Here is a 26,092-nt window from a genome sequence, read left to right on the forward strand (position 1 = left end):
GCTGCAGGGCATTTGGGCAAACTCACTTTTGGTCATGTCTGCATCTTTTGGGTTCAGTTGTGCCCAGAGGCTCAGCAGATGAACACTGCAATGAGGGCTGAAACCCAGCCGCTGGTGGCTCGGAGGCTTTGCAGATGCCTTCTGAAGGATGCAACGCCAGCTCTACAGGAGCCCAGCTTCAGCAGGACCTCACCACCCTCCAGGGTAGGTGTTTTCTGCTTTGGAGAGCGAAGACCTGTACAACTCAATATCCTGCCTGCTCAGAAGGTTTCAGACAAGAGATAAAATGGGAAGTGAGGAACAGGAACGAACAGCTTCATGATAAACTGAAAAACTGCTGATAAACTAAATGACTGAGAAGCCGGGCTGGCAGAGTGCCACTGGAAGAATTCGCTGTGATGAGCAGGGATGTTTTCCTTCCCATACTGGGCCTGTCAGCCTTAATCAGATCTCCGTTAGTAGAGTCACTGTATGTCCAGGTGAGACTACAAAGACAGCAATCATTATCATCCAGGAAACAAACTGCTCAGTGGCAGTGGCAGGAGGGGAAGGGCTGGTCAGAAGAGATCTTTAAAAAGCGCTCCAGAAGAAGTGTACTGATAGACAAAGTGTGAAATCTAAATGCCGCGTTTATTAATTGGAAAGAGCAGGGAGTTGACCAAGAAGGATTTTTGATAATCCTGAAACGTCCCAACTGTACAGGGAGACCTTTGCCAGGGTAACATGGGCCCTTTCTTGTGTCCGTATGTAAAATGAGGATTGAGTGGTAGCCACAAGCCATTTCAATAATTGAAGGCAGAATTTAATTTTCTCAGATCAGGGCCTTAATCAAGCAGCATTTAATTTCTATGTTTTTTGTCATCTAAGGAATGCATGGCATCTCTGCAAGTGTCAAAGGCCTTTAAGTGACCAGGAGCAGGTTCCATCTTATGGCAGGGGAAATTTTATAAAGGACTCAGCACTGTAGAGACCCCCTTGAAAACCTCCCAGGTTCTTGTAATACGGAATTAACTTCACATTGCCACAAGGTATGAAAGAGGAATTTGCCAGCCATCTCTATGTAATGAAATGCAATTCCTATGGTTATAAAATTGGAGGAATGTAGCAGTTTCTTGGCTATTAGCTGCAAGAGGGACTTTCAGCATTTCAGTTCTCTCCATTCTGGCTACGTTTCCTCTAAAAAACATTTACGTATGGAAGTGCTGAATTTCATATGAGAAGCAAAATGACCCTGAATTTAGTAGCCTACATTATAAACTACTCAAAAGTAACAGGCTGAAATGAAAAATTGCAAAGCATAATTCTGACAAGATAATTAATCCTTGTTAACCCATGACCCGATCATATACGATGCTGCTCTGACGAGCTTACTGATATGCTATAAATAATGCCAGCATATTTTATTTTCTTTGTAGGCATAAATATTGACAAACTCGTACTCATTAAGCTTCTGTGAGCTGGGAATTATCCCCATTTCTCAAATGGGGAACAGGCAGAGGAATTAAGACTATTTTTTCAGAGGCATTCATCAGTATGGGGAGTCTTGAGATGCTGAATAGTTGTAAGCCTTCTTTCTGCGCAGAAGTAAAGCTGCATTGATCACATCCATACTGCACCAGTACCCATAGGTGCACCAGTTTCCTGAGCAGAATTACAGCAGAAAGAAACTTTTTGCCACTGTAACTAGATTGACCGTATGTTTTGGGCAGCAATTCATCGTTTTATGCTCAGTGACAGAACTAGCCCAGCAAGATGTACTGCAGATTAAAGATATAGGTACATAAACTAATTATTCTGAGATAAGCTGGGGTATGGATTTACAATGCCTTAGTCCCTCCATGGGATCTGTTTCCATGCTCCTCTTCATCCACTGTAACCCTGGGGCATCTTATCCCGCTTCAGGCTACATTGTGCTAGCTGCAATTTGTTGAGGCCACGTTAGCTGCAAAGAGGTTTAGGTTGGCTATTAGGAAAAATTTCTTCAGGGAAAGGGTGGCCCAGCACTGGAACGGGCTGCCCAGGGACGTGGTGGAGTCACCAGCCCTGGGGGGGTTAAAGGACACGTAGATGTGGCGCTCAGGGACGTGGGTTGGTGGTGGGCTTGGCGGCGCTGGGTTAACGGTTGGGCTCGGTGATCTTTTCCAACCTAAACCATTCTGTGACTCTATGATTGTCCTTATTCTAGTGTTGATACTTTCTGACAATTAGAAAAAAGTATGTTGTGGCATGAAGAATCCCTCAAAACTAAGTATTTTGGCTTTGGTTGTGATGTAGAATTCATGTGAAACCATCTCAGCTGTCTGTGGCCTCATGCTCTATAATCTCAGCTCCCTGTGACTGGGGACACACGGGAAACATCCCCAGAAGTGCACCAGCATTTTCTTCAAAATCCAATTTAACATCTTGCCCCTGCAGCAGATTTAGAAGGGGCTGATGAGATTCTAAGTTTAATACTCTCATAAATAGTGGTGAGACGTGTACTTTTGCAAAAGAAAGTACCTATCCTACTCCTACAGCAGTATATAATGTGAAACTTCTGTAAGGCTTCTCACCTCAGGTTCTGGAGGTGGTGCACAAACCTACACCAAGTAAATGTTCTAGATGTGTTGCTTTACTTCCTCCACTTCTCAGACAAAACTGCTGTGAAAGTAGAAGGACTAGAAGCTGATGTACTTCACTGCAAGCAAGAAGCAAGGCTGTAAAACCAGGCTCCGTGTGGACCTGGTGGGACCATCCTCTTCAGGCAGCACGTGAAGGGATTTGGGACTCTGGTCCTTGGTCTCTCCTAAGAAGCTGGAGGCTGTGATAAGTATGGGTCAAGATTTTTGTGAGATAGATTAACTCCTTGTGAGGAATAAGGCGAGATCATGAAATGTATTTAATTTTATCGTAAGTTGCGCTCATGTTTGTGTCCCAGAGGTGAAAAGGTTTTATCTCACTAACTGCAGTGTTTACCTCACTGAGGGTTAATGGGAGCTCTATGGATTTTTTATTTCTCTTTTCTTGTAGCAAATGTCAGAACAGTCCAGGTTGAGAAACGTATTAGCTGACAGCAGAAACAAAGTGCTAACTCAAATCAGCTGCAACAGGTCCTTACTTTGAGTCTTTAAGGTCTCTACCTACACCGTCAGCCCACGGAGCCATTGATGCGGAGGGCAGACCTTGCCCCACACAAAGTCAGCACTGCCCCTTGGAGGGGGTATGAGCGAAAACCGCAACGCACATCCCTGGCATCCCAGTTTCACCACTCCATGTGAAACAGAAAAGACTGTCCTGGGCTGGCAGCTCACTGCGGTCTAAACACTAGAAGGTGGACACCCACGGGAGGAGGAATCCTGCAGGCACTGCTGCGCTGAGGCGCCGGGGGGGGGGGGGGCATGCAGCGAGCAGGCTGGAGGGGGGGCACGAAGGGGGTGAGATGGGCGCGGGAGCATCTCTGCGGAGGTTCTCTCATTTGCTTTATCGCACACACAAAAAAATTCACACTGGCCACGCTCCAGCAGCATGCAACAGATGCGGATTCAGGGTTTTATGGCTTTGCTCCTGGAGTGGCAGGCAGGTTTGGGAGGGTCTGTACGTTTGCCTGATGTTTTTTCAGCTTCTTTTTCAAGTGGAAGGGGACGTTCAACCCCAGGACCCAGTGCTGCTCCCTGGGGCTGTGCGCGCAGCACGTGACAGAATTGGGCTTCAGTATTTTTATAAAAGGGAAAAAAGCAAACAAACAAAATCAACAGATGGAAATCCTCAGATGGAAGGGGACATACTGGTTATTTAAAGAGCTTCTAAGGTCTAATAGAAAATTTCAAGAAGCCTTCCTTTTAGAACTAGCAGAGGTTTATTTAGCCCATATTTTCTGTTCGTTTTCAATCATTTTTCATAGCAAAGAACATTTGCTACCAGTGCTCATTCCTAGCATCTTCAATTGTGTATTCCTCAGCATTACTCTGGTTGCCACGGAGACAACTGAGATGCCACAAACAACATAAAGCTCTTCTAGTGCAGAAGCAGTGCACCGACAAGAGAAACATCCCTCGGAAACATGAAATCTTGCAGTGCTTGTATACAGGGCATGGAAAACGCGTGAGAGCTACAGGACATATAATGTGCTGGACCCCGAGTCTGGGTGAAGTGTTTCCCCAGAGCTGCTTCCCTGCTGCCAGCTGCTTCTCAAGCTGCACAAAAGCCATGAACCGTACTACTCTAGACCTGATGCCAAAGAACATTTTCTACCTGGATTTGAATAATGTGAATATATTAATTAAAGTTGATAATGGCTGATAATGATTTCCATCAGCAGTAGAACGTTGCTATATTTATCATTATCTATGAGATTCCCATTCCTAATGGTAATTTATATAGAGAAGACTTGAAGTAATGTCACTTGCCATCTTAACAACTTTTCTGGTAACACCTTTAAAGTCACAGATCATTGTTTTCTCAGACAACGAGTCCATTTCTCAGTATGTGAAGGAAAGCAAAGAGAGGAGATCAAAACCTCCAGGTTTCGCTTCGAGCAGCCTGCCCTTGAAAAGGAGCTGATTTTGAGACTGGCCACAACACTGGCAAAAATCTGAGAACAATTTAGCATTAGTATTTATTATGGACGCTACTTTGCAGAACTCTGATGTAGTTCATGGACAGAAGTAGGGCTTAAAGTAAAGGGAGATGGGGAGAGCGAGAACCGAAACTCCATGCCTTGGTCCTTCCTAAAATCCATCAGAAGACACCTCTGAGACCAAAGAACGGCACCCCAGCTTCTCTGGCCTGAGCAGCACTGGCCCCAGTGGTTTAGGGCTGGTGGTCCCCACAGCCACCCCTTGGATGTCAGGGTAGGAGCATCTCTCCTGAGGATGTGCGCAGGGGTCCTTCAAAACGGAAGCTTTGGCAGCAAGAAGTAGGAAACGTCTTGCAAAAGCCAGAGAGGAGGCAGCAGGAAGGAGGCTGGAAGATGCCTTCTGGGACACAGCTCTGGGGCTGGAAGGGTGGGCAAGGATGGCCCTGCCGTCATGGGGGAGAGGAGGGGATGACCAGATCCCAGCTATGGAAGCAGCCAAATCCTTGTGGTGGATCACAAAGGTCTGTGACCCAGTGGGCCAGAGTTCATGGGACTGCCTTGGTACTCTCTCGATCTGGAAGTAGGAGGCATTTCTCCTGCTGCTGCTGTGCCTGGGCTCAGTGGGGCTTCTGGTGGGAGAGCCGCTTCGAGAAGAAAAATTAAGGAGTCAGACACCGAACATCAGCCAGCGACTGTGCTTTCATGGCAGTATAATCTAAAACCAGCTAAATTATATCTGACTACAAAAGCAGGGTTTTTTTTGATACCGGGTCACTGGATATAGACATGCAGCTAAAAATTCTAGGAAAAAAAATGAAAATAAGCATTTCCTATGAAGTAGGTCTTAGTGATACAAAATTTATAAAATATGAACTCATAAAATATGCAAAACAGATTCACTTTTAGCAAGTATGGACAAAACTCAAAACCATCAGTTACTGACAAACAGAGGTAAAACCAGTTTGCAAAATAAAATAGGAGAAAACCCATCTGGGAACCTCAAAATCTCTCAAAGCTGATGACATAACTGCTCTTGGTTTCAGCAGACCTAGACTCAAAGCGAGAACAACAGGAATCTTCTTAAATATTTGTTGTTAAGGTAAATCTAAAATGATTGTCTAGCACAATGTTAATTACATTGTACAGCAATCAAAACAGAGACGCTGTGTCTAATGAATCCCTACTCTCACCTTTGGAACAGAACTGGAGTGTCTTGTTCACCTCCTTATTAGCCCATAAATATTCTAATTAGGAAGCAACTCCAGATGAATAGGATTAGCAATAAGGACATTTTAGACTAGGTACACAAGAGATACTCAAAACTCTCATGTCTTATCTAAGGCTCTCCTGACATTTATAATCATGTAGAAACGCTAAATTTACATAGCTCTGCCTAATTAGACATGGTTGCAATTATGTTTGTGGGCTTCCTTTTTTTCCTGCCCAAGTGTAACTTACACTGTCAAAACAGGAAGCAGGAACTGAATAGAAGCTCAGCAAGAAATAAAAGTATTTTCTGCTATTTATTTTGTGCTGGTTTTAATTTGAAATTCATATTTCAAGCCATTTTTTTCAGATCACAAGCAAGCACTGGCTGTTATGGATCCAAGTCCAGATCACTGCTGCTTTAGATGTAAAAATGTGCTTTTTTTAGCTCAGCAGCATCTCAAGAGCAGGCACTAAAACAGACCAAACCCTGCGAAAGGTGACACATGGTTTGCCTGTAGTAGGTGGGTCGCTCCTGCTCTTGATGAGAGCATGAAACGAAGAAACTGGCTTCTTCTGAGGACTGTGAGCTCCCTGAAATTCTCACCCTGCCGATGTATTTTGCTGTCTGCCCTGTCATTTCAGTCCCTCTCCCCAGCCTGAAAGAGCCTAAGCCTGACATTTCTGAAGTAATTCTGTGTTTGCCTTCCTTGGCCTTCAGGAAGATGATGAGGAGCAGGTAATCCATCAAGCTATATTTTCTGTGCAGCAAATGCTGGCATTATTGGGCAGGGGTTTGATAAATGGTGTGTATGCTATAACTGAATTTCAATATATTGTCTTTGATGTCTATAATCACAGATAGAGTTCTTTCACCTTAGCTCAAACATAAATCAAAGTAAGTGATACGCACTCAATTCAACACGCTTACACATTTCTGTTTCAGAAGTAAACCATAATCATGGAAACACATCTGTGTCGGCAGCCTTCACCTGCACGGAGCTCAGGCTGCAGCCAAGGTAGGTGGATATGGCCATACATGTGTATAAACTCTCGGGACTGGGGTATTAGGAAATGCCCAAGGCAAACAGCCACAAATCCATTTTATTGACTGCTGAAGGTCTAATTCTCTCCACTCCCAATCACTTTGTTTATTAGAAAAACAGCATCTATTTGACTCCCATGTCATGTTTCACACTCCATGCAAATGATGCCAGCAGAGTTGCAGAGCCCTCGGAAGCCAGACTTCCTGGTGGCAAAGGTCAGTGGCATAGCAGGACTGAAGAAAACCTTCTTAACAAAGGTTCATGAGGAATGAGAGAACAACCGAAGAACGGTATTGGAAATCTTCTGTTTACAGCTTCACTGCTTGCAATGTGGGAGAGGTGGAGAAACAGCAGTTCTGCTCGTGCAGGTTTGTAAAAGGCAAAACGAATCAATCAAGAAACCAAGTAACTTCCTTCTAGCAAACTAAAGAAAACCAGATCACGCGCAAAGTGGCTCACCTGAGCACCCTCAGACTGTTCCATGCACAACCCAGACCAGTAACGTCCATCAAGTCTAGGGTGAACCCAAAACCAGCTGAAACCCAAAGCCGGCTGAAGCCCAGCTGCAGCCTTCCAAGGACTTTTTCACTCGGGCTCCAGCGAGTTATGATGAGCTGGCATGAACTGAGAGCAATGGTGTGCTCCCAAAAGGACACAAAAGGTGTGTTTTCTTTGGCTAGGACATCAGCTGCATGCCCGCTTTCTTATCAAGCTTTCTGATCAGGAGTTGTATCAGACAAGATAGCTGGATCTGACAGTTTCCGAAGACAGCCCAAGGAGCTGAAACAAAATCAATAACCATACAAACACCACTCCCATACTCTGCTCTGCTATATTTAAGATGAATCAATATGCATAAACGACTAGCGCCAGGCACATCTGCACTAGTCTAGCTCATAATCAACTTTGTCTTGTCTCAGCTTAATATAATTTTCCACCATATTAGCAGTCTTTATGATATCCTGTCTTTTCAAATAGACCTAATTCAGAATCACTACATAGTTCAATTGGATTATTTGAGTTGCACACAGACCCACACGTGCTCACACACACACACACACACAAATCCGCTCTTCGGTGACAGCCTCTCCTCACTCCGCAGTGGCTGGGATTATAGCCATGTTTAAAGTGTTTGCAAGGAGGTGACACACGAGGCCAGAGCTAGCTTTTACCAATACCTCTGGCAGAAAAATTTATGTGTGTGTGTATACGTACACCTAACAGACTGGGAAAAGAAATGAACAAACTTATCAAGTACCATGCTGAAGCATCCATTAAAAACTGCACACACTTTTAATGACTTGGGTGAGGGTTGCTGTTGCATAAATTTATTTAACGTTAATGTCCCTAGTTTGCTGTAAATTTCACACTGTGAAATTACCAGGGCAATTCTAATGGAGCTGAAGCCTCCAGCTGCACTCTATGATAAAGGAGGAAATAATTATGAATTCCTCTGGGAAGCCAAAGAAAGTCAAAGATCTCCTTCGAAACTGCTCCCAGATGAGCTGCTCATCAGCAAGCTCAGGAGGTGCAGAGCCACTCTCCAGCGCCAGGGGAAGCAGAACGAGCAGGACGCTTGTGCTGACGACGACTCCGCCATCAACTGACATTTAATTTGAAAGGATTGAAAGCTGGTGTCTGCAACAGCTTCTGCCAAGAAATGTATGAACAGTCAAGACAGAGCATGGAAGTGGTTTTATGTTCCAAGTTAGGATGATACTGTGTAATTTTACATCTAATCACCTAGTGTGAGACATAACCACCAAATACAGAGCTCCAAGAGCTCGTGCCTGAAGCTCTGACAGATGCCCGCATCATGAGAGGATGCTGAACTAGACGGGTTCTTCCAGGATGGCATTTTCTGTATTCCTTTGAACCCAGAGCTTATAGCTTTTGCCACAGTTCACATCAAGAGTGGAAAAAGGATAAAAAATAGTAACTGCAGAGACTCCTTTGTGCCAACATCCTTCTTCTTCCATCCCTGAAAACACCTCTTCCTCCTCCTTCTGTTTTATCCCCACCCTTGTCCTCCTTTGTATCTCCCCATTCCTGGAGAGGCAAGGACGCAGGGCAGATGTTTCTGCCACCTTCTCCTGTCCCATCACACCCGCAGCATCACTGCGGGCTGACCTGGCCAGTGGTGCTCCCCCCGCAGAGGCAGAGACCCCCTTGGCCACCAGCCAGCCAGGGCGCAGCTGGAGAGCCCAGCCCCTGCCTCCCCCTGCCCCACGCTCCCTGCCTGGCAGCCAGCACCCTCCCCTCCGTCAGCCTTGAATTCAGACCCAGTCACGAGCAACCCCATAAACTGGTCAGACCATGCTGCTGAAATGCTAAAACAATTCATTGCCGGTAAGGAAAGCAGAGAAAGGTAAGAAAAACCATCCCCTAATGGAACAGACAGGCGGTATGTCTGCAGCCGCTCCCCGTGCGTCACTCCCAATAACACGTTGCAGTGTTCTTCAGGCTCGTTTCCCAAGAACAAATATAACTCTTATTTATAATGCAACAAAGGATAAAACAGGTTTCCTGATTCTGATAAGTGACTCTGTGATTATTTCTTCAATAAAACCCATCATGTCTTTCAGATTACTCTTTCACGTTTTATTCTGGTTTGGAAAAGAGAAGGCAGAGACGAGCGTCTCGGCGCCTTGAGTCACTTCGTTTATTTTCTCATTTATAAAACCCGGGGACCTGCTAGAGAACACTTCAATGGTACTTAAGGACTTCTGAACACTGGATTGAACTTTGCAGACTGGACTTGCAGCGGCATATAGCCAATGCACGGCTACAGAGAACATCACCCTTTATCAGGTAATTGCATCCTGCGAGACGATAACGCATGGGCAGCGGGCTCGTGGTGTTATCACCGCAGATCACGACACAGCCCTCTCCTCGAACAGCAATTGTCTGCCTTTCCGAATAAGCAGCAAACTAATATGCTGCTGGGAAGCCTGTCAGCAAAACGCCTGTACAGTGCATCAGCATGCTCCAGATGTTGGCTGGCTGTACTGAAAGGGGGTGAAAAATGTTAAATGACATGTAATCACCCCCTTGGACTTTCTACTTACATTCAAATTTCTCTAACAAAAAAATGTACCATATTATTTACTGCGCCTTCTTTTAAGGTAGCTGTCACCATATGATTTAGAAACACCAAACATACTAAGAATGGGATTTTCTGTGTCAAAATGTCCCATTGAAATTCAGACACCTCCTTCTCACAATCTGTGCAATCCTGCGAAGTAAACAGGGCCTGGACCTCACTGGAAAAAATCCCCAAACAAATTCTGTGTTTATGTAATGATGCATGTATTTAGGGCCACTCCAAACAGATACAGTTGGTTAGACTTGAAAATAACTACATGTGAAAACGCAAACAATAATTTATGTAACTTTAAATGAGTTTTTGCAAGATGTTTTGATGCGTTTTCCCTGAACGCTCCCCTGCACATCTGGTTATTAAGGATGTAATTTAGCCCACCTTATTTCCGATGGATGTCGTAAGAAAAGCACCATGCCTGTGCTCCTCTCTAAACCTGCCCTGGTACAGCATCTGGGGTCAGCACAATAATGCAAAATCCATTTCTCAAATCTGTCAGTCAGCCTTTGAAGATGCTAATACTGCAGGCAATGGTCACTCTGAATTACATTAATAGGCTCTTATTGCAAACAGTGGAATTAGTTTTCAGAAGAACATCCCTAAATACCCATTTTGATATGGTGGGATGACAGTAGTGGCAGAGACCATATAGAGAGCTGAAGGAGCCTGAGGATGAAAACTGGTGGAGAATATTATGACAAAGTGGTTTCCCATCAGAAGATGCTAAGAGTGAAACTGCTCCCAAGAAAAGGCATTCAAAACCTCTTCCTCACTTGGAATTTATTTTCATGTTACAAAATAGTCCCTTTAAAAGTGATTTTAATGGCTTGAGATAACTTTGACAAAAATAGATCTTTTAAAACATCAAACATCATTTTAGAAGACCAATGTCAATGTGACGTTTTTGCAGATATTAAAATAAAACCTGTTGATTCTCTCCAGCTTTTTTCCTGACCCATGATTACAGTTTTAAAAACTCATTTTTTTGTCCTAATCTGGGGGTGGGAAACTCTTACGGGGAATTTCCTGACTAATCAGGGTCACCTACATGATTACTGATGCTTCAGTTCCCGCTCCCACAGATATCGCTGAGAGAAATCTCCAGCTTTCTAGTTTGGGGGTTCACAGAAATGTTGCCACAGCCAAAGGAGCTGCAGGCGAGCCACCAACCCAAAGATCCATCCATTGTCCTGCAAGTTTCCCTGGTCTCCAGGCTATTTCACTGGCACTAGTGAAGTTTGGTGATGGCAAGCCAGTTTAGGTATGTCTATACGCGTCATGGTCAGGGCAGCGATTGCTTTGCAAACAGCTGGTACGTTGGATACATTCAGTGCCTCTCCAGCACATGCTGATGCACGCTACCTCTGCTTCTTGTCTCACAGGGCAGATTTTCCGATAGCTAGGAGCACTGGTACCCCTTCCAGATTTTCTCTTTCTGCTCCAGTATGCGCTCATTCCAACCACATATAGCTGCTGATGAACAAGCGAATGCTGTTCGTTACCTGTTCTGTCAAACACCACGTCTGCTGGTATCAAACATTAAGGGGGGAAAAAAACGCATGTAATTTACAAACCCTGTAACACATTTCCCATCACACTCCTCTGCATTGCCACGGCCACAGAGAGATGGAATCAGCCCAGATGAATGCATTTTCAGGGCTGAAGTTTAATGGCTAAAATAATTGCAGAAACATACACATCGCCAAAACAAAGCACTTCCAGAATAAATAACGCTTGGAGCATCCTCTCATCTGCTACTTCAGCTCACCTCGGCACAAGCTCCCCTGTGAGCAAACCACCTACAATATATTGTAGGGTATTTCAGACACTGCAGATCCCTATGGCTGGGCCAGCTCTACTCTGCTGCAAGCAAACCTCAGGGTCGGCACAGAGTTAAAGAGAGAAGGATGCTGCTCGTCTTATCTCTCTGAAATTCACCTTTAGAAGGCAAAAACAATGCTTCCTAGGCAGGCATTTTATCTGGCATATGTTTGCTTGGGTGGTACCAAACTCTCCATTTAGAAAAGCAGGTACATACCAGAAAAGCTTTCCCAATTCTACAGGAGTCACTCACTGTTGAACTTACCAACCCTGCTTCCTATCTTCAGGCAACAGAGATCAGCCTGGCCAGTTTACCCCTGTTTGAGAATCCGCCCAAACCTTTAACCTTTAAACCAAGAGTCTTCCTCACGAATTCCACGTTGGTATGAATGTGAAACTGCACTCTATTTATTTTTCAGAGAGCTGTATAAATTAAGACTGGAAAGGCCAACTTATTGAATGTCTGTATAGTATGAATCACCACATTTTTATCCAATTAGTTCCCCTTCTAAATTTTAGCAATAGGATTTGAGGTCACTCAGTATGTGACCTGTTTACTTTAACTGAAAACTACACGTATTTTTCTAGAAAGGCATCTGGAACAGAAAGCATTTTAAGTGCAAAAAATGAATAGCTTGAATAAAACATCATTGTACTGACAACACACTCTACTTAATGAGGATTTCTTACGCTAAATCCCCACAATTTTTTCAAAATTGGAACAACAGAACAACAATGAAAGGAAAATATTTAGCCTAAAAATTAGGAGCAAAAATGGTGAGGTTACTATGACAAAAGAACAAACTGCCCCGCTGCTCTGCTGCTACAAGCTCCTAGAGGCTTTAAGGTGCAATTCTGGGAAAAACAACACACAGCACCTTCTGCCTGCACATGGCCCCTGGCAGGCCTTATCTGAGACCCTCTCCTAACCTGCAGTGAACGGAGAACTTCCCAAACCTCGGTACCTGACACTGTGATTATTTACAGCCAGTCTAGTGATGCTTGGAAACGTCTTAACAAGAACAGCTCTCCCCTTCAAAGAGCCACGTTCTGGCACCTTTTTGGATACTAATTAGTACAGAACTCAAGGCATTAGACAGTATTTGTGGCACAGAATAGCAAACTCCCACATTTTTGTCCCTGTGCACACATTTCTGCCTTTTTGGAAGTACCACATCCCCAGCAACTACATACTCCATGATCCTGGCGCTGCTCCAAAGCTCAGATGAGATGTACTATAAAGACACTAGACATATCACTGTTTTAATTATATTTTAGAAAGCACGTAATAGTCTCCGTGTTGTTTACACTGATAACTTTCCATTTTAAGAATACTTTTGGAATACAAGACTCTATATCTGGGCTTCTGACAGTTACATTCCTTTGCATTTAAGCTGCCTTTTTCTTATGTTCTGTTAAGAAAAGTCACTGCTGCAGACTGAAACATCCTGTAAACTCATTCATGCTCTGGCAAATGTGTCGAAGATAATATTTTAGTAAGAAATGTAGCCAAATATGCTTACAGGAATGAGTTATTAAAAAAATGGTACTAGATCTAGGAAGAAAGACTTATCAAAGTCTCTCTTTAAAATGCTAATAACAGACAATGGTCTGTGGATAAGTTAATTAGTGGAGCCAGCTTGTGTTTAATTATTTCACTTGACCTGGTGCAGATTTAGACAATAATCCCTTTAGAGAGGGGAAGGGGCTGTTGGGAAGTATGTGATGTACCAGAAGAAAAACTTCAAATCTGCTGGAGCTGAGCAGGTAGTCTTCTATCTAAAATTGGAATGATACACTCTTCTCCAGTGTAAGACAAGCTCAAATGGAAAAAGAAATGCAGGTCTGAACCAGAGAGATTATGTTAAGGACCTGGTGAGCTTTCCACTCCGATACTTAACTTTTTCTTCCTCCTCCCTATTCAGCTGGGATTTTACTACTGAATAATGTATAAACCAACCCACTGTAGTCAGAGGTGGGATTCATGAGCAACTTGAAACAAGTGCAACCAGACTGTACCAGAACTCTCTGAACATACTAAATGTGTGTGAAGAAAGTAAAGGCTCTATAGACTATTAGTATATGTGGAATTTTCTTATGGAAGATGCTCTGAAGATTTCCACGCTTAAAAAAAGAGAACTGAATAGGTTGGGTATCAGCCCTATTCTTGCTCAGACTCTATAATCGGATCCAATTAAACTCAAACGTTTGTTTTATCTGAGTAGGTCAACCCCAAATCATGCAGCTTTTCAATTTGATAACATCTCTTCAATAGCTTGCCCAAATATGCATAAGAGGTCATTACAGTTTAATATGCAAATCAGTAGCATCTCCTCCAGAGGCTGTAGCACCTAAATGCTAACAATAATTAAAGAAAGCCAGGTGTATAAAAGACAGCCTAAGCCAAATGAAAAAAAAGAATTACAAAAACCAATGGTGAGCTACTCTGGCAGGCAGCAAATAGCCTCTGTGCACTGTCTGGATCGGAGGAAACTCTTCATTTCAGCCAAAGGGTAGGACTCATTCTTGGTGGAATCAGCTCCATGAGAGATGTAAACTGGCTGTAGGTTTACTTTTACACAGTGGCTCTATCTGGTTAGAGCATCCTTCTGTGCACATCTTTAGAAAGCCACACAATGCACAGAGACCCGAGCTGAAAACTTCACAGAACAACTAGACCGATAAAAGCAGCACTGTTGCTCTGTTTGATCCTCTTTATTAAAACCAGAATTTGATGGGGAATGAAATGCCCTAGGACAGCAGCAGGGCCAAGCAAATTCAAGCTGTGCGTGGCAGCTCACCTTAGCAGGTATTTATTGCAGAGAAGTGCTCTGGTGCCAAGGTGGGCTCCCCAGCAGCTCCTTCAACAGCTGTGTTTCACTGGAGCACAGGGATTGTCAGACTCATTGGGAGAGATGAAGTCTTCTCAGCAACTGGTCTCCAAACGTGAAGCCAGCTTCTTAAGAGGACAGAAATGGCCACAAAATCATGGGTCGTTCTTCATCCCTCACAAACATCTCTGATGCTCTCCTCGATCAAAGGGCAAGAGGAGCAGTGAAGAAGACACAGCGTGTCTCAGTCATGAATAAGGCACTTCAGCAATGCCAACAGCCAGGCAAAGAATTACTGAAGACAAGTTCAAAATTAACATTAAAAAAGTTGGTAGGACTGCTTCTGCTGGCAACAGGTTGCCCATGATTTTCTGGATCCCAACGAGTTCGTGTTGCATACACTGAAATAATGGGAAGAGCATGACAAGGTTTCATGGAAACTATCGAACTGGGCAGCTGGCTTAACCAAACAGGCCCTGCTCTGCTCTGCTCTTCCAGGGCATGCAAAGTGCTCCTTTGCCAAAAGCAGAGGTATCAAGGATTAAATGTCACACATCTATTGGTCAAGGATTAGAAATACAGGTGGCCATAAAGTGTGCTCTGCCTGTCCAGGCAATATGATTAAATACGTGTTTGTGGCACCATCTTACTTCCTCCATTAGTGTTTATCTTTGCTTGTCAATGTTACTAACTTCCTAAATCCCCCAGCGATGACAGGACCATTAGCGTCTAAGCACAGGGAGGATAATGAGTGAATATGTGTGTATGAATCCTCATCTAGGCCGAGTTTAAACAAACTCACTTTCAAATGTTGCCAACAGATCATCACAATTTGTATAACTAGTTGGTCTCCAGCCCATTACATTTGCATCCTCATCATCTTGCTGGTGAATTTTCTTGGGAGGTAAACACCATGGCTGTTTTCCTATCTACGCATTGGACTCCCACAGGTCCCAAGCTATTTACCAGCCTCTTTTTGTGGAAAGCTCTTTTATTCTTCAAAAGTTTCTCTTATCATCTCCAAACACTCTTTTTTTTTCAGTGAAGCACACACTCATGCTATTGTCTTCCAAGGCCCACGGCTCAGAGCCCTTCCTCTATCCGTTTTACTAGTCCACCTAGCTATCAGTTTTTTATCAAGGAAAACCAATCAGAAAAACTTTTCCACACACACGAGCTCCAAAACATGATCAACAGCATCATATTTAGAGAGTTGCTGCAACCATGCAGAAGACCAAAAGGTACAGATGATTCTGGTAACACTCACCAGAAAGACACACAGCCATCTATTGCAGAAACACAGCCGGGGAGACATACTCTTTCTGTATGTCTCTGTACTGTACTGTACTCTGTACTGTATTTGTACTGTAACAAGGCTTCAGAAAAATGACATAATTCCCTTATGTAAAAAAAAAAAAAAAAAAAAAAGGCATTATTTCTATGATGAGGCTTCATTCACATCTTCCCCATCCTGCAACAAGGGCTACCGAGGAATACATTAAGCGGTGCTGGACCAGCAGTGCTTGGAGCAGATTTGAGCCCTACCCATCCGCTAACTTCTGCTATCTCAAATTACTACAAGTGGTCCTCCACGGGGTGCACAACGCATTTCCAAAGGCGCTAAATGGGGTTAATAAAATGAACTTTCTTCACTGATGAGTGGTAGTGCTCCTCACCATAATTTGCTGAAAAAGGTAATTCTTGTCTGTAATGAGAAAATGAAATGCACGCTGGAATGATGGAGCAAGCTCAAATCAGTCCTATGTACAATGTAGAAACATAAACCAGAATCAAGCATATATCTACTGACTAAATTCAGCTTATGGCTAATCAGCTCTTCCTTTGACAGGATATGCTGCTGTGGAAATGGGATAATTTTATAACTGAATAATTTAACCAGTTTTATCTTTAAGTAATGGTTTCAGGCATATTAATATATAAAGCTTCAGTATTTACATTTTTGTTACATGGACCTGAAAAATTACAAGGTATCAAGAATAACACAGTATTCAGTGATAAATGACATTTACAGAGCGGCTTTCATCCCCCCCGAGTGACTTTGTGCACCACGAATCCCTGGGACGGCATGTGGCAGCAGGGCAGACAGCGCAGGGGCAAAACGCTTCCCAACAGCACAGGGAAGCTGTCGGACACGTTAAGGCCAAGAACAGGAGGGACAAGTAAAACACACAGCCTGACCTGCTGTGCAGCGGGTGCGGGAGTATTTTACCTGCTTATCCCTGTTAAGACTCTGGTAGTTTATGTCTGGCTTAAAGACATGTTCCACAAAGGCTTCCAATCATTACTTGAGTGCTGTGAGAAGTGGAAAAGCCACTTACCCTTGGAATTCTGTTACAACCCTTCATCTCAGTCATTGGAAAATATTTTGGGAGCCTGTGAGCCTGCAAGCTAAATACAGGGGCTTGTGGTTCAAATTCATAGAAATGGATGAGCTTCACTGGCAAAATACTTACTAATCTCTCAACTCACTCTCTCCTCCTGTGAGTTCAGCTGCAGACGCATTTTTGTGCATGTTTTAATGCAGTGGTACGGGAACTCCATCTTTAAAAGCAAGATACTTGTGGCTCAGCAGAACCTAACCACCTTGTTTTAGTTCTTCTCCAGAAAAAAATAATGGAAAGAACATGAAACCCAGAATCCCTCTCACTTTAAAGGACTGCTGTAATAGATACAAACAGCAAACACGGTGCGTGCTAGATTGTGCCTGTCAGAAGGTGACATCCTCTTAACCAGTTTTGCATTAGTCCTTACTGCTCCTCGGAGATGGCTAATTTGAGTGAGGAAAATGGGAAACATAAACTCCTAGGCTGCAGTCAAGCCATTTGGATGTCGCTTTCTCTCATTCTTTGTATTTTGTCAGTACACATACACGACTGATAATCTGCTGCACGGATTCACTCATGTATCACTCGTATCGTGTCAAGATCCTTCAGCCTTACGCTGCAGCAGATGTTTCTCCAGCCCTGCTCAGAGGAGGAGGCACAGCTCTGCAGAACATCACATTGATATGCAGTGAGGGGAAATAATTAACAGGCGGAGATAATTTACAATAGAATAAATTTATTTTGTTATATTCCAGGGGTAGAAAAAGGATTGAAACTCCTGGACTCTCCTGTCAGAGGAAAGTTTCCTGGTACAGACAGTAAGGCTCAGCCTGCGTTACCTGGCGGCTACACCTAGAGTATCAGCTGGCTGGAAGACATAAATGCGGATTAACCCCCCTGTATTTGGGTAATCTCAAACTAGTGGATTGCCATCTACATGACTGTTTCATGAGGGTGAATTATATCAGTCTCAACAACTAAACTAATTCCTATCACCAGTGCAATGTGTTGTTTGCTCCCAGCCAACGTCTGAAATGAAGTAACAAGGAGGTTTTGACAAGCTAATGCAATGACCTGGGGATAAATGTACCCAAAATAGTTACTACAGATGGTAAAACCCAATCTCCTATCAGTTTTCCAAGGAGCAGAGTACCTTTTTTCCCCCTTAACATAACATTTCAAATTTCTGCTCTATCAGAAATGTCTAGTTGCACCAAACCCAGATTGCTGGAAAAGAAATCAACCATCTCTGTTAACAGGAAGAACTTCTCCCCAGAAAAATCCTGCCATTTCATTCATAAATAAAATAAGCCACTAACTCAGTTGTTGGCAGGCTCTCTCTTTTATCTTTCACTCACTTGAGAAAGACTAGCAACATCACATTTTTGGAAAGCCAAGTGCTGTAATCATAGAATCGGATTTCATGTATTTTTAAAAGCATTTGCAGCAGCAGAGATCCAATTGCTTTTAAAAGAAATACAAACACACAGAAATTCAGAAGAAGAAACTCAGAGCTCCTGGCTTTCTTCATTTCTTCAACACAAGATGAATGTGCCAGGAAGGGACTCATTTCTAAAGGAGATCTCAAAAAGTTAGCAACATTACACTACAAGCACTGCAGAACCGAAATACTTATTATCTCGAATAAGCCTGGATGATATCTGAGATGTCTCGACATTTATTGGCCTGCCAGCAGAGCGTGGGATCAACCAGCTCCTCTTCTCTCATTTCTTTTTTTTTTTTTTTCCCCTCTTGCTTGCTGCAGGTCCGTGTTCATAAAATATTTAGGGAAGCTCTTCAGAGGATGATATTGCCTATACTATAGCCCCAGTGCAGGTTTACTGTGCTACTGAGACAGATATTCTGCCACCAGAGAAATCAAAAGAGCTGATGGAGCTGAATTACTGCACCAGGAGCTCCCCACCAGACCGACAGTCTGGGCTCGATCCCCGCTTGGGACGCCAGCATGAGCAGCGGTGGGCAAAATGAGATAACACGCACAATAGATCTTTTTTGTCCCTTTTGTATGGTTATAAGGAGAAATGTTACTTTTCAGAATGGCAAACAGGAATCTGCATGTTCTGCCTGTTTCTGAGCCCCAGCTGGGGACAGCTGGCCCTTTTTTCCCTCTTGTTATTTTCTTTCCAGTGGGGGGAGGGGGGGGGGGGCGGGAAGAGAGCAAAGGAATCTGGAATTCAGATGCGCTGCTAAATTAAGCTATCCGTTGGGTAGCGTCTCCTAGTAGCACCACCCAGTTCTGCAGCAGCCTGCCATAAATTAAATAAGCTAGCATGGTCCCCTCCTACCCCTGAATGGTGTTACCCCTTGTTCACCTCCTGTGTTCACTGCCTTCCCTAGCAATCCACACGTTTTGTGCTCCCACCACTATCTGATCTTTCCCTCCTAGTTTGATTAAATCAGCTACAGATTTCCTGTGTTTCCCTGGCGTTTTCCTGTATTACAGCAAGTAGCTGCTTTTAACCTTTCCATCTAAGCCCGGATGGCTGAACATACCTTTGAACCTCTGACGCACTCCAAATCCCTATCACTTTCCCTGTTAGTTCAAGGGATAGACGGTCCTTTGTTCCACCTTTGGCATTTCTCACCCTTAGGCATCCAGGAGCTTAAATCAGGCTGTTGCTAAACCGTCCTCCTTTAATAATTTTTATGAAGTGCAGTCCAATTATCTTTATCTTCCTTGGGGATCCATTCAATTAAGTGCAGTCATAATGAGTGAATGGACATAGAGCATTGTAACCATATTTACATCCAGATTAATGGGAACCAGGTAAGATAACTTTAAAGCCATCAATATTTTAATACCTTGGATTTTCATTTTGCTATCTTCAGCGTCAGACACATTTAGAGAGAACAGCACAATTTGAGAGGCTGAGTTTTTAATTTCCTCCTGGGTTTGTGGAAATGAGGGTTTAGAAACAGCAGCAAACTACATGAATTTGTCTTAAAATAGGTTTCTTGCAGGTTAACCAAAACACTTTTCATGACAAAACACAAGCTGAAACGCTCCGTCTGGTTTCTTGGACGTTTCATGAATTGAAGATAATGTAAGAAATCAGCAAAGAAACAATATTTAAGTGGAGATGCTGCAAGTATCAGAAAGTCAACAGGAATACTGAGCTAGAAACACCAGTTCTGAAGTGACTTTTCTTCTCCCTGAAAGACAAATGCTGGATCTGGAACATGGACTTGTCTCTCAGATGCAGAATAACTCGGACAGTTATTTTTGCTCCTGCTTTGAGGCACCTTTGCACTGCAGGAGCAAGGTAGAAGGGTCCAACGGAGACTGAACGGTTGGTTCTGTTTAGACACAGCTTAACATAATAGTGTCATAGGCACTGATAAATGTGTCAATAAGCATTTGGAGAAATAACTGGTATCCAGGGAATTTATCTTGGTTGTAGTAGTTTCAGCTGAATAGGTCAGATTTGTTAACATTTTAATTTACACAAATCTGCATTCCAAATACTGCTCTTCGGCTCCTTTTCCTAACAACAAGAAAATGTCAGCAGCAAAACCAAATTTACTTCTCTAATAGCTTTCTCAAGATTTCAGGAAAAACAAACAAAAACAAAAACCCAATCTGTAGTACAGTTATGGGAGTGTTTAAACACATTTATCAGTTTAGACCTAATACAACTCTATGTTAATAAACCAGAAACTTTTGCTAACCCAGATGCAATCCTGAAACACAGCAGAGACCGCTGGGAATAACCATGTCCTGTAGCTTCAGGGCAGCCCCAGGATTATGCCCAGAGCTGATTGTTTCTCGATCCAAGGGTCCCTTGCCCAACCTGGTACTCGGCTTGGGACACTCAACACCATATTTCAACGCGCCAGCTTGCCTGGATTTCCCAGACCCAGTGCAACAGGGGAACTAACATGAAGCATATGGTTCCCCTGCAAGTTTTTAAAATACTTCAGATGTAATAAGATAAATAGGAAAAAAGACGACCATTTTGCTTTATCCTTTCCCCTTAATTATCACCTGCCTCTTTTTTTCAGCTGATTTGCTGAGATTAAAACCTCTCTCCCACCAAGCTATCCCGATCTATGTCTCTGAAATTAATATAAACCAACGACCTTTCTGTACCCATAAAGCCCTACACTAAAATGCTGGCCCCCACTGATGTCAAGGGGGCAATAACAGTTCTGTCATTTCCATAAAATCAGCATTTTCCTGCCAGAATTCCGATCTTTCCTCCCAGTACTCCGCTACTGTCCCCCTGAGGGCTGCCAGCAATTTCTACAGTGCTTGGTTCTCCTCTTCGACTGCAAGCATGCTGCAGGCTTCAGCATCGCCTAGGATAATCTACCTGCTTAAGATTCAGCTAACTTTCTGGTTCTCTAAATAAAAAGAGCAGGGAAAGGTCAAACCTGCCCTAGGTTGTGCTTGCCAAGTCTGCCACGTCAGGTGGGAAGGAACGGGCTCTGGTGCTCCTCCTGCTCCCCCAGCTCTGCTTCTTGCCTTCACATCTGGAAAGCTCTCTGCTCCACCCGACCTTCTTCTTGGAAAGCTGTTTCACACAGTGTCTACCCCTGGGCTGGCTCGCCCTGAAACTGTGCCCTGGGCAAGCCCCAAATCTGTGCTGTTCCCAGCCAGCAGCCCCGTCCCCATGCTGGTCCCACCGGCTGCCCCGGGGCGCTCCGCTTGCTTCTGAGCTGCTGCTGGTGCTTTTATCCGCTCCCAGCAGCGGCTCAGTCAGGATTCCTCCCGAAGCTGCCCTGCAGCTCCGAAGCAAAGCAGTGGCCCCGGACATGAGAATGAAATGGGCACCGACCGTGGCAGAGCAATGCCTGTCGGTCAGTGCTTGGCAGAGCACTCTGCAGTGGGACCAAAACACGCCGCTGGGGCTGATGTGCAAGGAAAAACATCTCCGAGGGGCTGGAGGTTTTCACCGCTGGGTTTGGTGTCCCAGGTAGGAATCCCAGGCACCAGCCTGCATGTGCAGCCTCCCTCTCACTCCATCCCTGCCCTCGGTCACAGGGGAGGGAAGGAATAGAGAACAAACCCAGTTTCTGGTGCCTTCTCTCGGAAATGCAGCACGCTGGCTCTCTCAAAATGGATTTTACTGGACTTGTTATCTCTGGGGACTGCTTGAACTTAAACATCCGAGGCCAAGAACTACGTAGGTCCTTACTTTTGTATTTGCCACACAGCTACACTATCTGTGGCTGGTTGCTCAATGAACAAATGATCCTTTCCATGCTTTACTTGATTGAGATCTCCTAACTGCATTGGACAGGTGACACTCCACGAACTGCACAGTTCGATGGGGAAAACCACCAGAACTTAACCTCTGGAGTTCTCTCCCTTCACAGCCATTGACACCAGTCCCCTCCTTCCCCAGTCACTCCGACCCACCGCTGATGCTACATTGATTTTTTGTTTAATGTATGCGGTATAGGGGCTTTGTCCTTGAGTTATACTCACAACTAGAGAAGGCAGAGCTCTGAGAAACATTATATAGCTTACACTGCCAGAGTACGTTCTTGTCAGTAAAACCAAAATTTCTTCTGCATTTGGAAAAGCTATACATTGTACAATGCCTGGAAGAAGAGGCATTAAAGGCAGAGCCTCGCACAAAACCAACATCACTGGAAGACACTTTCCCAGTTTGGAAACAACACAAGGATACCATCATGGAACAGACAGCGTGTTGAGTATAGGCTGTGTAACTGCTTCCAAAGAAAACATGCAATGAACTAAGCAAGACAAGACTAGAAAAGGCTATAGATGTCTGGCACTTTAGTTTTCCCCTGACAGAAGGGGGACAAATGCCGATTTATTCATCTCCTGCTCCTTCTGGAGTATTTTCTACATCTTGTAGTTATACAAATTTACGCAAGGAAAATACCAGCTTCATGAGTTTGAAGACTCTCCCAGGGTTTCATTGACTGATATGGATTAAGACAAAAATGTCACATCAAAGCCATGATGCCCCACAGCTGCTGCAGAAGCAAAGACCAGGATCTCCATGTTGCAACTCAAACTTTCAGAGGCTTGGTATTCAAGACAGGGTTTGGGCTTTGCAAGTCAGCAACCCTCAACAACGGGGAACCTGGTACAATGGCTTTTAAACTCACCTCTCTGTCAAGTCCAGCAGCCACAGTGACAATGTCTCCCGTCTCGCTGTTAATAGTAAACATGTTTTGCGATGGGCTCTGTGGGGTCTGAGTCACAATTCGGTATCTCACCATCCCGTTCGCTGTAGTACTATCATCTGCATCATTTGCTGTCACCGTCATCACGTAGGTACCTTGGAACAAGAGAAGATGAAATATCAGGACTATCTCATTGCACAGCAGACTGCAGTCCCATTGACTCGGGGTCATGCATTTTACTCTGAAATGCTACGGAGCAGACATCCCATTTCAATCCAGCCAGCTAGGCACGGCGAGGATTATGAAAATAGCAACACTGCTGAGACTAGATGATCTGTAAGGATACTGATTACACATAACTGGTATATAGTGAGAATCCATATGAGGGTATCTATGATTAACTTCTAATTCTTGCAGCGATTGTAAGTTTTAAGGCAGCATTTTTTGTCCTGCAATTGCATAGATTCTCAAAGGACATCTTTTTCAATCCAATCACTGCACTCACATGCATTCACAAGTAGAGTTTTATAGTGGAAAGCCCAGCAGACTTCTCAGCAGCTTCAGAAGGATCCCATCAACATGCCCATACCCAGTACAGGAAGCAACTGCCTGCTGCCTCCAGTTCTTGGAGAAAAGTCCACCTTTCTGGCCCCTTCTGGAGAGAATAAAACCCCATAATCCTGCAGAGCAAATGGAACAGCTGCTACCCAGCGGGACAGAGAATCAATGATTTGGTATGTGTGGCCAGTGATGTATTGAATTGTTGGTTTGTTTCTTGCTAATCATCAGTGTCTTCATTTGCCTTGCAAAAAGCAATCCCTACTTTCTAGATAGTTGGGAGTGCACTGATGCAGTGACAGGCTCATTATCACTGGAGTTTGGCAGCAGGGTGTTTTGCTAAAGTGGGAAATTATCATTATGAGGGTAAAAGATGTTACTTGATTGGATGGACTCCTGCAGCTGCATGGTCCTGTGACCCCCTAGAGCTCATAGGGCCCAGCTTTATGCTTGTTATATTGGTAGGAGAGAATGCCTAAAAGGGCAGACACATACTGGTTACAAAAAGAAATCCGCAACATTGGATTAATCTAGTGATATGAGACCTGGAAGGAAGAGTAGGAGGCAAAGAGAGACAGTGAAACCAGACACAACCTCATTTAGTGACCCCCAAAACCCAACAGCAACAACGGAGAGATGGAAGGTACCGCTTGAACGCTGCTCGTTTGGAAACCCTGAACAGAAAAACCAATTTATGAGCCTGCTGTGCTGGAGGAGATGCAAAGTGGTTCCAACAAGAACCTAAGCTGATTCAAGATGGAGCCATGTGTTGTTTTACAAAAACAGTTGAGTGTGTTCTGCCCATTTGGTTAGATGTGAGCCACAGGCAAACCTGAGGACAGGCGGCTACATCGTTTCTTCCTGCCTCATCTGATGTGCCCAGATCCCCAGCTTGGTCACAGAGCTAGCAAGCCACCAGGTCAGAGAGGGCAGAGTGCTGGAGAGGTTGCATCGGTTTGCAAAAGACTTCAAAAACATACCCCGTGGAGGGGGGAAAGCTACCAATGGCTGCAGCATGCCCAAATTCTGTACCCTAGCCAAGTGGCTTTAAGCCTCGCGGCACGTATGCAATCCCCTCAGTATCCTCCCCGGCTCTGGGAAAACATTTCTTGGTGTTAGCAAGAAGTGGCCTCGTAAGTTTGTATTTTTGTACTGTGGAAAGTGCTTTGCTGATCTCCTTCCATCTGGCTCAATCAGGCTCTTTTTGTTCTCTGTGGTGATGCATATTCCTGTGAGTTTTCTTAGTTCAATAAGAATTATAGATTAAAAAATAAATGAATGTGTAAAGCAAATTCTAATGATGAATACATTTCTATCTCTCTGCAATAATCCTGATTCACATTTGTGAAATGAAAACAAACTATTCAACAACTTTAACATTTTTCTGATCAATAAACTTCAGGAGAGGGAAGGAACACTGAATTGAAACAAGGCCGTGCAAGCAATGAATCTTCTTTCTCTTCAAGCATTCTTTTTTTGCTCTTTTGCAAAACCAGTTACATGAGACAACTGATACAAATGAAGAAGCCAACCCTTAGATAAGTACAGGGGAAATGTACAGGAGAAATTTAAATAGGAAATACGCTGAATGAGATGTTTGATTTGGAATATATGTTATCTTAACACATTCTATACTGAAAATGTCTCTGAACAGAATGTCAAAACCTGGGGCTAATGAAAACAGAAGTGGAAGAGGAAAACAGAATCTATTTTAGGACACGTGCAGTCTTAGGACATATTCCAAAAAAAACAGGTGGTATTTCGTGATGCACTTCTAGTGCAAGAAACAGCTCTGAAAGGAAAGTTATTTGGGCTACTAGGTTCAGAGAAGGGCACCAAACAGTTGTGGTCTTCCTTTCTGGGATCTCTCAGACTGCACTGTAGTTTCCCAAATAAATCAGGATGTGTGCAGGACGGGGGTCCCCAGCCTGGCAGGGGAACCCAACAGGCTGCAGCTGTGCTGGGCGTGGGGCGAGCTGACAGCAGCTATACTGTGGATGGAGTGCATAGTGGGTCTCCTTCGCTCTCCCTGACCTTTCTGCTTCTTTCCTGCAGGGCAGCATTGGACTGAGCACATCTGCTCTAGAAAAAAGGGCTATTTCAACAGCATCTGACCTACATCCCCATAAAGGGAGATGGGACTGGACAAATGTCTCTAAAGTCATGAACTGAGCACCAGGGAGCTGTATTTCAAGAGGCAATCTGCTCCCTATCTCGTATCTTTAATTTCGATTATGAAACCCAACCACAGAGAAAATAAAGAGAGAAACTTGGCATTAATTACTAACTTGTAACTTAATAAAACGTCCTCTGCAAAGGGCCCTGTGTGGCTGCAGCACTCGGCAGCACGTGATGGAATTGCAGCAGCCGCTTCCTTCCCTGGCTCTCCCTGGGGCCACTTGTCTGACCACAATCTGCTGTAAACTGGCTGCAAATTACTTCTTCCTTTCTGCACTCTGGATGGCGGCTGATCTGGCCGCCCCTGTTCCTGTGCACACACATTTTCC

General features: G+C 44.0%; 1 protein-coding gene across 1 annotated transcript in view; it reads right to left on the bottom strand.

Annotated features, from left to right (window-relative positions):
• The window catches only part of CDH4 (cadherin 4), a 466,523-nt gene that overhangs the window by 57,009 nt on the left and 383,422 nt on the right, over positions 1 to 26,092 (bottom strand). Inside the window, exon 7 of the mRNA XM_040607978.1 lies at positions 23,010 to 23,182. Within this exon, the coding sequence (XP_040463912.1) occupies positions 23,010 to 23,182 (173 nt within the window). The remainder of the gene's footprint in view (positions 1 to 23,009; positions 23,183 to 26,092) is intronic.

Source organism: Falco naumanni, chromosome 10 (assembly GCF_017639655.2).
Source record: "Falco naumanni isolate bFalNau1 chromosome 10, bFalNau1.pat, whole genome shotgun sequence".
NCBI lineage: Eukaryota > Metazoa > Chordata > Aves > Falconiformes > Falconidae > Falco > Falco naumanni.